At 37.9% G+C, this 13,125-nt stretch overlaps 2 protein-coding genes across 2 annotated transcripts in view; one reads left to right on the top strand and one right to left on the bottom strand.

Moving 5' to 3' along the window:
• The window catches only part of LOC115234653 (homeobox protein engrailed-1a-like), a 6,393-nt gene extending 4,903 nt beyond the window's left edge, over positions 1-1,490 (top strand). Inside the window, exons 3-4 of the mRNA XM_029805873.1 lie at positions 859-962; positions 1,079-1,490. Coding sequence (XP_029661733.1) covers positions 859-962; positions 1,079-1,375 — 401 coding nt within the window. The 3' untranslated portion in view covers positions 1,376-1,490. The remainder of the gene's footprint in view (positions 1-858; positions 963-1,078) is intronic.
• A 1,340-nt stretch (positions 1,491-2,830) lies between these two features.
• On the bottom strand, positions 2,831-5,525 carry LOC115234654 (DNA ligase 1-like). The gene is made up of 2 exons (XM_029805874.1): positions 5,250-5,525; positions 2,831-4,868 (listed from the first exon to the last, which is right to left on the bottom strand). The coding sequence occupies exons 1-2, from the start codon at positions 5,437-5,439 to the stop codon at positions 3,847-3,849; spliced, it is 1,212 nt and encodes a 403-aa protein (XP_029661734.1). The 5' UTR covers positions 5,440-5,525; the 3' UTR covers positions 2,831-3,846.
• Positions 5,526-13,125: the final 7,600 nt, after the last annotated feature.

Consider the following 13,125-nt stretch of genomic DNA (forward strand, 5'->3'; position numbering starts at 1 on the left):
ATAAAAATAATTATTTAAATATATATAATAAATAATTATTTTTTTTGACAAAATTGAGTATTTTTCTTTTTCTTTTTTTCTTTGGTTTTTTTCTGTTTTTTGTTCCCTCTTTTTCTTTTTCTCTCTTTCTTTCTATATAATTGTTTTACACACAATAAGATTTCTCTTTATAATATTCTTATAAAATTTTTATCATTTAAAGAGCATTAGATAAAAAGAAGAATAAATAGAAAATCATAGATTTGTTTAATTTGGTACATTATTTCAGTACCAAAGTAGCTGTTATTGTTATTCTGAAATGTTATTCTCGTGCTTTTTATATTTGTATTCTAGCGCAAACTACTCGCGGATATTTGCCGACGTGATTAACAATCGCCGTATTGTTTTAGTGCGACTAATTACGTTATAATGTCTCATATCTGCGTGTCAAAGGAAATGTGTATTACTTCTTTGCACTACGATGATAATCGCATCCAAACGTTCTCCGTCATAAACTGTTTGCGTAGCTCGTTGCCACTTCGTCTCGATGATGTTGACAATAGAATGTCACACATTCCGCAAACAGTCCCACACGTTTTAGATATGTTCAGTAATTCTACATAGGACTCTCGGTGGGTGATGCCTCGAAATCGTAAGAAGGTGGTAATTGAGTCCGGACTGGCGAAGTTAGCCAAGCAATTAAGAAGCGCGATTAGAATATTAAATTTTGATTATCGCGACGATAAATCTCCAGAATGCCATAAAATGTCAGGGATTTTAAGGGGCTCTCATGTAATTAGCAATGACTACGTAGTTACAATATTATTGATCATATGATACAATTAACAATAGCGATATAAAAATTAATGATTTTTGTAGCACCCAAACCGAGCGGTAGAAGGTCGAGGAAACCGGGTATCGATCGAAAACCGCGTCAAGCTTACAGTGCGAAACAATTGGAAAGACTTGAGGCAGAATTTAAGGTATATATTTCACGCTTCCCGCGTCTTTTCTTTTTTTCCTTTCTCTTATATGTGACAATATCTTGTTATCATTCTCGTAAATTTCCTTTATAAGACGAATATTTTTATCTCCGCAGATCGATAAATATCTCAGCGTGAGCAAGCGCATGGAGTTGTCCAAGTGTTTGAATCTTACCGAGGTGCAGATCAAGACGTGGTTCCAGAATCGCCGCACGAAATGGAAGAAGCAGCTGACATCGCGGCTGAAAATCGCCCAACGGCAGGGACTTTTCCCACCGACGTACTTTCCGACAACCCAGTATCCTCTACTGCCGTATTACGCGGCGCCTTTGATGTTCGGAGGTCCGTTGTCGGATGACGCGAACTCTAGCTTGCCGACTCGATCCACTGTATCGTCCTCAGATACGGTCTGACGCAGCACAGACTCGAACTACTTGGTCGATTGTCGGCCGGACGATCGCGAAGTGCAATAAGACCTTCCGTTGGCCATTGCGAAGTATTCGAGTGTTCCTTTTTTATTTGTTTTTTTTTACGTATTTGCAATGTAACGTTACTAAATTATATACATTTTATATATATATTTCTGTATACATAAAAATTATAAAAGTATTGCCGATAAAAAATGAGAAAAAGTACTGAATTCTGTGTGTCTGAAATTATTTTGTGTATAATAAGAATAATAAAAATAATTATTGGATACCGTTGAAAGATTATTCGTATAATTATATACTCGCAATTTACAGCGTAAACGATCTACAAGCGTACACGATTTGTGAAGCGACTTTTTTCTATTATGATAAGTCTCTGTGAGATTGATTCTGTTTATTGTACATAAAACACAATAATTGTATATTTGCGTTCTACTTGCTGGAGTTTCGCGCAAAATAGATACCCTGATTTATTCTCGACTTTCTGAATTTTTAGTGATAGAAATGAGATCATATTCAAGCAACAGTACGATATAAAGCGACCTTTCTTCCTGATTTCTAGAACTTCCTTCCAAATTGATTTGTCTTTGCTGAATATAAAATGTGATTACTACAAATTTCTGTTATGTCCACAAGGATCATGAAAAATAGATAAGTTCAGAACTTACTTATTTGTTCTGAATAAGAGATTCTGTTCCAATAATAATCAAGAGATGTATAGACATTTCAAATTGCAATACGCTTTTTAGACAGAGATTATGTTTACCGTATATAAAATACGATGATTACAGATTTATGTAATATCTATGAAAGTTGTGTGAAAAATAGATAAACTCTGGGTTTACTCGTGATTTTTCACATTTCCTGCAGTGGTAAGATAAGATTGTATTCAAGTGACATTCACGTGTAAGTGACGCGGAAGTGACATAAATGGCCGCAAGGAAATGCTATGTAAGGAACACGTGAAAATAATATGAAAACGATATGGAAATGTGACGTTGATATAGATGGAGTACCTGATGCCTCGCATTTAATTTTCTTCACTCTGTTGAAGTTTCGAGCATTCTTGGAGTGAAATTTAAAAATTTACTAATATATACTAAGCGGGCAAAAATGGCTATATCTGCACGTAAAATATTTTTGCACGTTTCATGCAAAAATATTTGTTAAAGAATTTTATTTTGCATTTTTCACGCGAGTAAAAAAGCTACAGTTAAATATATATGTATCTTTATTCTATTATTTGTTTTAATTTCGTATAAAAATATCTGTTGTTATTCTATTTTTTACAACTATCGTGTAATTTTATGTTTGCAATATAAGAGAAAATTGAAACAAACATTATCTTCAATTTTTGACTGCATTTTTAACTCGAATGTTTACTGTAATAATATTTATTAAATAAATGAATAATTAATTAAATAAAACATGTGACAAATTATTTTTCTTTTATTGTGAAAGGTTTTAAAAAATTATTGTAACAATCTTGTATTTTTTGCTCGAAATCTCAACACTGTCTTCTTTTTTAATAACCATAAAGAGAATCTTTGCTTTCTCGCAAACCTTATGGAACGAGGTATGAAGGAGCAATATAATTAAAAGATTTGAAGGCTTCTAAGGAAAAACGCTGCACTTTACTATCTTTAATAAAGAGTGAGATAAAAAGGGAACTTCTTATCGTCTATCAAACTTTGCGAGAATCATGACGAGGAAAGGTTGAAGGCGGGAGAATAAAGAATGAGGAAAGCAGAAAGGATGAGATTTTATGTTCGATGAAAGAATTATGTGTACGTAGGACTCTCTGCTTTAACTAACTCTTTTAACTTGTGCATAGTTTAAAAAATTACATTTTTTGTTTATGTTGTATGCGCGTATAAATGGAACTAAGCTTACACAGCAAGATATAATTTATTGACAGAGATATAAGCCAAGCTGTAGCATTACGTGTGTTATCGAAGTTATTCGTATGCAACATGCAATTCAAATATACACTCAAGTTAGGGCCGCGCATTTCTATGTAAAGTTTATGGGAGAGCCGCAGTAAAATGCCGTTTAAAAATAAAGAAGATCTACATCATGAATTATCAAATGCCCCCCAAAAATATGAAGTAGTATCGAAGAGTTGTCTATGTAATACATACTAGCTCTCTCTCTCTCTCTCTCTCTCTTCTCTCTCTTTCAATCCATAAATTATACCTTACCGTGTAAGTTTTTATAGTTTTATCAAAAAAGTAAAATAAATAGTTTATTTTTAAATCTTGTACGAGAAGGTAGAGAGAAGGTCCGATAAATATAATTACAGATTTTGATAAAATCACAAGAATCCTGAATATTTGAATATAATATAAAATAATAGGATTACTCGCGCAAGAGTTGAGAGATAATGATGCGTAATTATTTCTTCCCCATCGAATAATTAAACGTCACAATTAATAAATTTCGATATATCCCATGTATCAAATATTCTTGTCTCTGCAACACTTTTCGTTTCTCGGCTCGCGTTTCTCCGCGTTATTGTCGCGTCTAACGGTCGTAGGTTTATCAGTCTCGCAGGCGTGCCGTCCCGCCGGGCACTTCGTCCGCGTCAACCCCAAGAACACGTTGAACTTCTTGCGCTTTTTCGACTTCGGCTCCGTTTCTCTGCGCTGTGCCACGCTCGTACCGGGACAGAGCGTGCTGGTCTCGCGCGTCCTCACTTTGACGGACGACTGCATAGTGCGCAACAGCAGTATCGGGCTGCAGCTCTTATCGAGCGTCAGGGGTGTCTCCGCGTGAAATTTATGAGCCGAAACTTGAACAGACTTGTCGGACTGCTCTGGTTTGGCACTGGCGGTTGCGATCGCCAGCGTGTTCTGGGCGCACAAGTAACAGCAACTCTTCGTGAAGTCGGTGAGCGGTAAAGGCGGTTTCCCGGGGACGTCATCCTCGGGGACTTCTAGGTCCTCGTCGCGCGTTACCAAGTGCGTGTCCACGATAAAATGCGGCATTCGCTCTTCCCACCTACGTCTTTCTCTCCTCTCCCTCTTTTCCTTTTCCTTCCTCTCCCTTCTCCTCTCCTCCCTGATTTTCTCATAGACATCCTTATCGGCAACTTCCACCGCTTCATCCTGTTTACGACCTCTCTTGGATTTCCTCGGGCGGCTTATCGGTTCTCGGTGCAGAGTGCCTGATACACCGATGACCGCTACGTCGTCTGGTTTTTCGCACTTGCTTCGCTCCTTCATTCGCCTAAGAAACCGTCTCGTCGGCTCTTCCAGAATGCGTTCGGAATATTCTTTCTTCCTACGGCACAATTTCACGCACCATAGATGCTTAATGCAGGACGATCGACACCTATGTGGCAAATCGAGATCAGACGTGTCGACACCTTTATGTTTCTGCTCTCTTTGCTCGGGTTCTTTCGAGATGCCCCGATTTTCCACTGTGTCATTGACACGCTGTTCGCGATAAACGGCGTTGTGCCGATCTAATGGTGCCGCTGCAAATTAAACACAATAATTAATCCTGATCAGATAACGATAAAGGACTGCATAAATGATAATAATCATGAATAGAAATCATTTTATTACAAGCAAAAATATCTGTTACACCGCGAGAGAGAGAGAGAATTCTCAATAATTTAATTATATTTAAATTAATTTCTGCTCTCTCATTAAACCTATTATTTTCATTTCTTTTGACGTATTATTATTATATCGTTTTTAATATATTACATACTCGGATTTATTTCAACTTTTTAACAAAACGAAAAAAAGAACGATATCCGCAGTACGGAAAATTGAAAACGGAAACGATGTAAAAGCGGAAATGGAGTTATTTTTCAGGTTGATTTGCAAAGAGCTGGATGTACATTGCTTACTGCCAGATTTATATGTTGAGGAATGGGCAGCATTTTGCAATAAATGCGCTTCGTATTCCGTTTGTGCATTTTTTCTGCTAGATATTTGTTCCTTAGGATGTCGTGATGGATGATCGGTGTATCGAATGACATCTGCGGATCGATCTGTTGTTACGGATTCATCCGAATTCACAGTCGGACGCATTTTCATCTAATCCGATTTTCTTAGGTTCCATTCGTTAAAAATTAATTATCAGCGGAATTATTTCCAATTAAATATGCAGCTTCGATAATGTAGATTAAATTGTTCCACATTTGCATCGAATAATTTATTTCTTGAGAGTTTTTAGTTTTCTAAGAGAGAAAGAATAATATGAATAATATGCAGTTTTAGTATTTTAGATGTTTAGTTTAATTTTTAAACATGATTAAGAAAGGTTACTTTTTATAGGTTAACGTGATGTACTCTTGAATAAAAAATGAGCGAATGGGATAATATCAATAAGTAATGTTTGATATGATTTCATTCCATATACTGGGTTTTTACTCATCTCTGATAAAAAATGAAATCGGTACGATCTCTTTATTTTGCCATATCGAAATATCTCATCCATTAGTGAAATTTTGCCTTTTAACCAAAACTGTCAGCGTCCAGCGCCTTCCTTCATTATTAAAAACTACCGTGAGATAAAAGATATTTTCAACATCAAAGAAAGATAAGTTTTAATTTATCAACGAAATAGTCATATTTTATTAAGTTAAATTTCGATTTGCATAAAGTATTTTTATTTTCTGCGTTAAAAACGTTGTTTTAAAAATTTGACTCTTAAATTGTGTAATATGTCAATTCTATTTATATACATATATCATACCACTTAGACATATTTTGTCTATACGTGTATAAATTATATTTTATTATTAATTAATTAAGGGTTCATGTGTGTTTATTGATAAAATTGTTTATAAATCTTTATATTAAATGTAATATTAAAATATGTCAATTTAATTTTTTTATTAATTATCTATATATTTTGTTTCTACGATGAATTAAAAAAATAAGATTAAGTTGCTACAATTGTTGCAGCAATTTAATTTAATTTATAATTTTGTTTATTGCAATTACATAATTTTTTGATATATAAAAAATGGAAATAATTAACATTAAACATTTTATATAAATACTTTTTTAATTATTATATATACACTGCACGAAATTATCGTCAAAAGAAATGAAGAGACTCAAACAATATTTTCATAAAACATTTCTGATTTTTGAAACATATTTATTTGTCGTATGAAAACAGTACGCATTTCAGTATAATATAATTTTTTAAAATTCGTAAATATTAATATTTCCACGAAATATTTCAAAAAACTTGAATATAATATGCAACTTGCGACATACATTTGCATGTGTATGCGAGATTATATTCTCTCTTATCATATTTGTCAGATTATAACACTATTTATCTTTTTTTAATACACATCAGTTGCTTTAATGGTATTTATATCATTTCAAGTTTGGAAAATGTATCAAACGTATCGTATATGTATGTAATTCGAATTAGCATTTTGCATTTTAAAAATAAAGCAAGAGATAATGCCACGCACGTAATAATCGCATCGTATTTACATTTAATCGCTTATATTTCAGAAGCTATTGTAATCTCGACGTTTGTTGTATTAGAAGGGAGAATTCTGGAACATTAATTTATAAAATATGTAATTAAAAAAATTGAGGGACACATAACATATTCTTGTATACAAATATATAAACAGTGGATATCGTTCGGGTAAATAAATCGAACGCTGTTGCGCATAATGTAGCGACGCGGTGCGCGTCAATGTCGCGTGACGTCACCGTTACACGGCACGATGGAGGTCGCGTCGAGCGGTACGTGTCGCCATCTGGCGGTGTGATTTCTCGGGCGCCCGGAGACAGTGAGGCAGTTCGCATCGCGCACGCACGTCGCAAGGTACATACGTAGGTGAGTAGGTAGGGAAGTGCAGGATCCCAGCGGTGGCAGGACTGGTGTATCGGTGGCGAACGGTGGGGTAATACGTGCGTGCGCGCACCCGCTCGTCAGTTTGTGTGTGTGTGCGCGTGTTTTGTTGTCGCTGCGAGATGCGTCTGTTAAATATCGAGTGGCCGTTATCGTCGTCGCCGTCGTCGTCGTCGTCGTCGTCGTCGCGGTCGTCGCCGTCGCCGTCGTCGTCGTCGTCGTCGTCGTCGTCGCGCTGCGCGTGAAGGAACAAACAACGGCCGTCAGCTGTTCGCGTGCGAAGGACGAATTCACGGATTGTCGTCGACGCGGAACGGAGCGCCGTGAAAGCGAGCAGTGAAGGAACGAACGAGCAAACGAGCTCCAGCCAGCTGAAGTTAGTCGCGAGACGACGAGGGGCGGAACAAGTTGGTAGTGCGCGTGTGTGTTAATCGGCGGTGGTCGTGCGAGTGTCCGCGTGCTAGCGTGATCTCGACGGGGAAAATGATGGCGTAAACCTCGTCGTGCTCCGGAAACGACGGAGAGAGAAAGAAAGAGAACGAGAGAAGAGGCGGAGGAGGAGAAGGGAGAAAGAGAGAGAGAGATAGAAGAGACGCGCGCCGCGTTCATATTCATCCGTGGCGGCCGTCGTGTCGAGCGCAGCAGCCGATCGTCCGTGTCCTCCGTCGTCCACGTCGATTACACATCGTCGTCGCCCGCGAGCGAGCGGAGCGTGACGCGCGGAGCAATTCGCGTTCTTCGTCATCATCGTCCTTTCCGTCGTGCGATCGAGACATCGTGCGCGGTGGTGTGTGCAGTGTTGGAAGGCAAGGAGAAAAACAAGTGTAAAGAGAAAATAGTGCTAAGGATTTATAACGCGCGTCCTCTCGTCGTTCCCTCGTCGATCCTGTTGCTAGCGATCGCGCCACGTCGCGTCACGCCGTTTGTTTTGTATTTACGTGTTCGCGGATACTCGCGAAGGTGGTGCCGATCGACGCCAGGTAGCCAGCGCGGCGTGTCCTGACTGCAGCGAGGGATTATAGTGTTACGATGATCAGTGACACGTGCGGATACGTTCTCTTCCTGCTGCTGCTGTTGCTGGTTCCCTACATCGAGAGCGGTGAGTCTCAAAATACACTTCATTTCCGACAATGCAAAGCGTCTTTTGCGTTTCGCGACAGGACGCGACTTGCGTGCGTGTATGTATGTATGTATACGGTGCGTAGTTGCGTACGTACGTTCGTGTGAATACTTTCGATGTGTGCGACGTCCTTCTGTGCGTGTATGCGTCTCTCTCGTGAATCATCCTTTCACGAAGAGCCCGCTTGTCGCGTGTTTGAACGCGTCTCTCGAAAACGGTTGAGCGAGATAGTGGCCGCGAATATACGCGCCAAGAGAAATCGTATTACACAATACATATGTTTTGCGCAAAATCTTGCGCATTTGGAAATTTAGTTTCTTTGAAACATATATACGAGAAAAATATTCAATTCGTCATATTCGAGGAATGACATTGTTTAGTTCCGATTTTGATACTATGCAGGAGACACGTTATTACTGCACTCCTGTTCGCTTCCTTTGTTTGAAAATTGTTTTCGTGAGAAACTTTTTGTTGCACGCGAATTTTCAGAATTTACAGAATTCAAAGTGAATTTTTAATAAATATTATTGCCTCTCTATATGATATAAAAAATTATATATAATATATTGTTTTATTGATTAATTGAATATATAATAAATAATCGAATTTATAATTATTTCGGGAAATATTTGTTTTATCTTTTCCCGTATTATAATAGAAATTATTATATCTACGCGGATGTGTACGTAGTTTCTTTTATTTAAAGTAAATAAAAAGAGTAAACATTGATAAAGAACGATATATCCAAAGCAATATAAAATTTTTGTTTGTATGACTTGTAACACATACACACACATATATTTTTGATTTATATGTGAACATACAATATATGGGATCTATAAAAGTAACTAATTGCAAATTTGCAATGGCACGATTACAAAGTCGATGCAATAAATCACATAGAAAATATAAGGATAAACAAAATTGTAAAAAAATATATAGAAAATATACGTAAAAAAAAAATAGATAAAAACAAAAAGTTTCTACAGCGTTCGATTCGAAACTGAACTCGCATCTGCGTTATACTAAATCATTATGATAACATTATGTAAATTAATCAATCCCTATTTTTGGAGTCAATATATGCACACCGTTCTTATCTTGTTCAAACTCTTCGACACAAAGATGATAAATCTGTTTCGCGGTATAATAATATCGATATCGCACGCATACAATTTATTAAAGAGACAAGAATGTGTTTTCTCAGATGTCAAATATTATCATATCGGTTGTTTACTTTTTTCTCTCCTCGCGCTTTTCGTTGGCGCGTCCTCTCGTCGTTCCCTCGTCGTTCCCTCGTCGATCCTGTTGCTAGCGATCGCGCCACGTCGCGTCACGCCGTTTGTTTTGTATTTACGTGTTCGCGGATACTCGCGAAGGTGGTGCCGATCGACGCCAGGTAGCCAGCGCGGCGTGTCCTGACTGCAGCGAGGGATTATAGTGTTACGATGATCAGTGACACGTGCGGATACGTTCTCTTCCTGCTGCTGCTGTTGCTGGTTCCCTACATCGAGAGCGGTGAGTCTCAAAATACTCTTCATTTTCGACAATGCAAAGCGTCTTTTGCGTTTCGCGACAGGACGCGACTTGCGTGCGTGTATGTATGTATGTATACGGTGCGTAGTTGCGTACGTACGTTCGTGTGAATACTTTCGATGTGTGCGACGTCCTTCTGTGCGTGTATGCGTCTCTCTCGTGAATCATCCTTTCACGAAGAGCCCGCTTGTCGCGTGTTTGAACGCGTCTCTCGAAAACGGTTGAGCGAGATAGTGGCCGCGAATATACGCGCCAAGAGAAATCGTATTACACAATACATATGTTTTGCGCAAAATCTTGCGCATTTGGAAATTTAGTTTCTTTGAAACATATATACGAGAAAAATATTCAATTCGTCATATTCGAGGAATGACATTGTTTAGTTCCGATTTTGATACTATGCACGAGACACGTTATTACTGCACTCCTGTTCGCTTCCTTTGTTTGAAAATTGTTTTCGTGAGAAACTTTTTGTTGCACGCGAATTTTCAGAATTTACAGAATTCAAAGTGAATTTTTAATAAATATTATTGCCTCTCTATATGATATAAAAAATTATATATAATATATTGTTTTATTGATTAATTGAATATATAATAAATAATCGAATTTATAATTATTTCGGGAAATATTTGTTTTATCTTTTCCCGTATTATAATAGAAATTATTATATCTACGCGGATGTGTACGTAGTTTCTTTTATTTAAAGTAAATAAAAAGAGTAAACATTGATAAAGAACGATATATCCAAAGCAATATAAAATTTTTGTTTGTATGACTTGTAACACATACACACACATATATTTTTGATTTATATGTGAACATACAATATATGGGATCTATAAAAGTAACTAATTGCAAATTTGCAATGGCACGATTACAAAGTCGATGCAATAAATCACATAGAAAATATAAGGATAAACAAAATTGTAAAAAAATATATAGAAAATATACGTAAAAAAAAAATAGATAAAAACAAAAAGTTTCTACAGCGTTCGATTCGAAACTGAACTCGCATCTGCGTTATACTAAATCATTATGATAACATTATGTAAATTAATCAATCCCTATTTTTGGAGTCAATATATGCACACCGTTCTTATCTTGTTCAAACTCTTCGACACAAAGATGATAAATCTGTTTCGCGGTATAATAATATCGATATCGCACGCATACAATTTATTAAAGAGACAAGAATGTGTTTTCTCAGATGTCAAATATTATCATATCGGTTGTTTACTTTTTTCTCTCCTCGCGCTTTTCGTTGCGATATATTCCAACTACAAAAAAATGAGTTACCGGTCTTTCCTTTGATCATACCTATTGTGTACTTTATTAGGAGGAAATACGATGCATTGCGTCATCATTTCCCGGAACTTCGAGTTGCATCGGAAATGCCGCCGAATATAATCCTAAAACGAGTCACAGACGAGAAACATGAATCATCCTGGTAACCAAATAATTTTCCGTGAATAATCCGTAGTTCCTCTTACAGTCCCGTACTCTAATAGATTTATAATATATATTTCTATGTGTCATCCGAGACATTGTCAAGTTTTAACGTTTGACACTCGTTATAATTTTCATGACAATTCATTGTTTCATTTAGGATTAATATAATTCTTTATAATGTATTGTCTTTAGATAAAAATTTAATTAAATATAATGAACGATGCTTCAATTTTGAAATGTTTTAGACAACTTTAAAAGGCGGAAAAGTAATTTTGAATTATAAAATACCACTGTGACAACATTTATTTTGAATAGAAATATCCAAGCACCTGCGCGTCTTTTATCCTCGAACTTTTTTATGTTTAAATGCAGATAAAGAGAGTTAATTCTTTACGATCCTGTATTAAACTGTAGGCAAGACGCAGAATTTTACAACACGTAAATGCAAAATGTGAAGTAGCGAAAATAATTCGGACCGCGATGTGCAATCCTGCGCGGCAATTGTTGCAAGACGATTGCGAAAGTTTTCTTTCCCTCTCGTGCGCGCATCGCACGAGATGTGATGTGAATGGCCCTCGACGGAAGTCGTAATCAGCGAATCACCGGCCGCGTTGGACGATAAGTTATACGTCGATGTGCTCGCGCGCGCGTCATCGTACTATTTACGATAATGGGGAAGATTAAAGAAAACTCTTGTATTCGCGCGAGATTTCCACCGACTATATCACGCCGAACATTTGTGAATCGTGAATGTGTGTGGGAGGATCTTATCCCGTTAGCTATATTAACGATACGCGAACGCGAGATTAGATTTCTCGCGGCGATCGTAAAATCCTCGATTAACACGCGAAATGATATAACGGGTTTTTAACGTTATTGCGTTGCTTCGTCGAGAAACATCGCCGTCTCTTTGTTACATAGTTTTGTCGCATTCCTAAAGCAGACGATCATCCGGAAGTGTGTTCGCGCATGTAAGAATCTCGCATGTACGAGGCACTCGTATTTCAAAGGATCTCGCATGTGCCGGGACTCTCTTGGTTGAGCGTGCCGAGGTTCTCGCGTTTGCGAAGGACTTCGGGTGCGCGAGGATTCAGCATTTGTAAAGACCACGCTCGCATGGTGGGAGCCTTCGCGTGTGTAAGCAGCTTTTATATACAAACGGCTTTGCGACGATAAGAGCGCGCGCACGCGCGCGAATATGCTTCGAAAAACGGTGATCCAGAATCGCCGACGGAACGAATATACACGACACATATATACGGTGTAATATATCATACTATAACGCGCGATATTTCTTCCGGAGATGGAAGCGAGACGTCGTCGCTCGCGCGACTCCTTTCTTATCGACTTTAATTATCATCGATTTCCCCCTCCCTCTACCACTTCGCTTCCTCTCGCCTCTCGAATGCGAAACGCGAGTTCGTCGCTTCACGGAAAATCGTCGGGCTCTCCGGTTAATGAAAATCTCGCGGAAAATAAAGGAGAAAAGGCACTTCGCGCGATAAGTTCTCGCTCGAAATCCTTACTTTGAGAGACAAACAGAGAGGAGGAAGGGAAGAGAGAGAGAGAGAGAGAAAGAGAGATCGAAAAATTGCTGGTTCGAGCAAAAAGCCGCTTTGGGACGTTGCATTGTGTCCGGAATATGAAGATGGAGTTAGGACGGATGACCGAGTCATTTCATTGTCCCGCGAGTAGCGTATCTCTCAAGGACAAAAGGTCGGGTTTTCTTTTGCGGACTTTTCAATTCCTCGGTGAACCACATCCTCTCGTTTCTCGCCCCCCCCCC

Source organism: Formica exsecta, unplaced genomic scaffold (genome assembly GCF_003651465.1).
Source record: "Formica exsecta isolate Colony F162 unplaced genomic scaffold, ASM365146v1 scaffold201, whole genome shotgun sequence".
NCBI lineage: Eukaryota > Metazoa > Arthropoda > Insecta > Hymenoptera > Formicidae > Formica > Formica exsecta.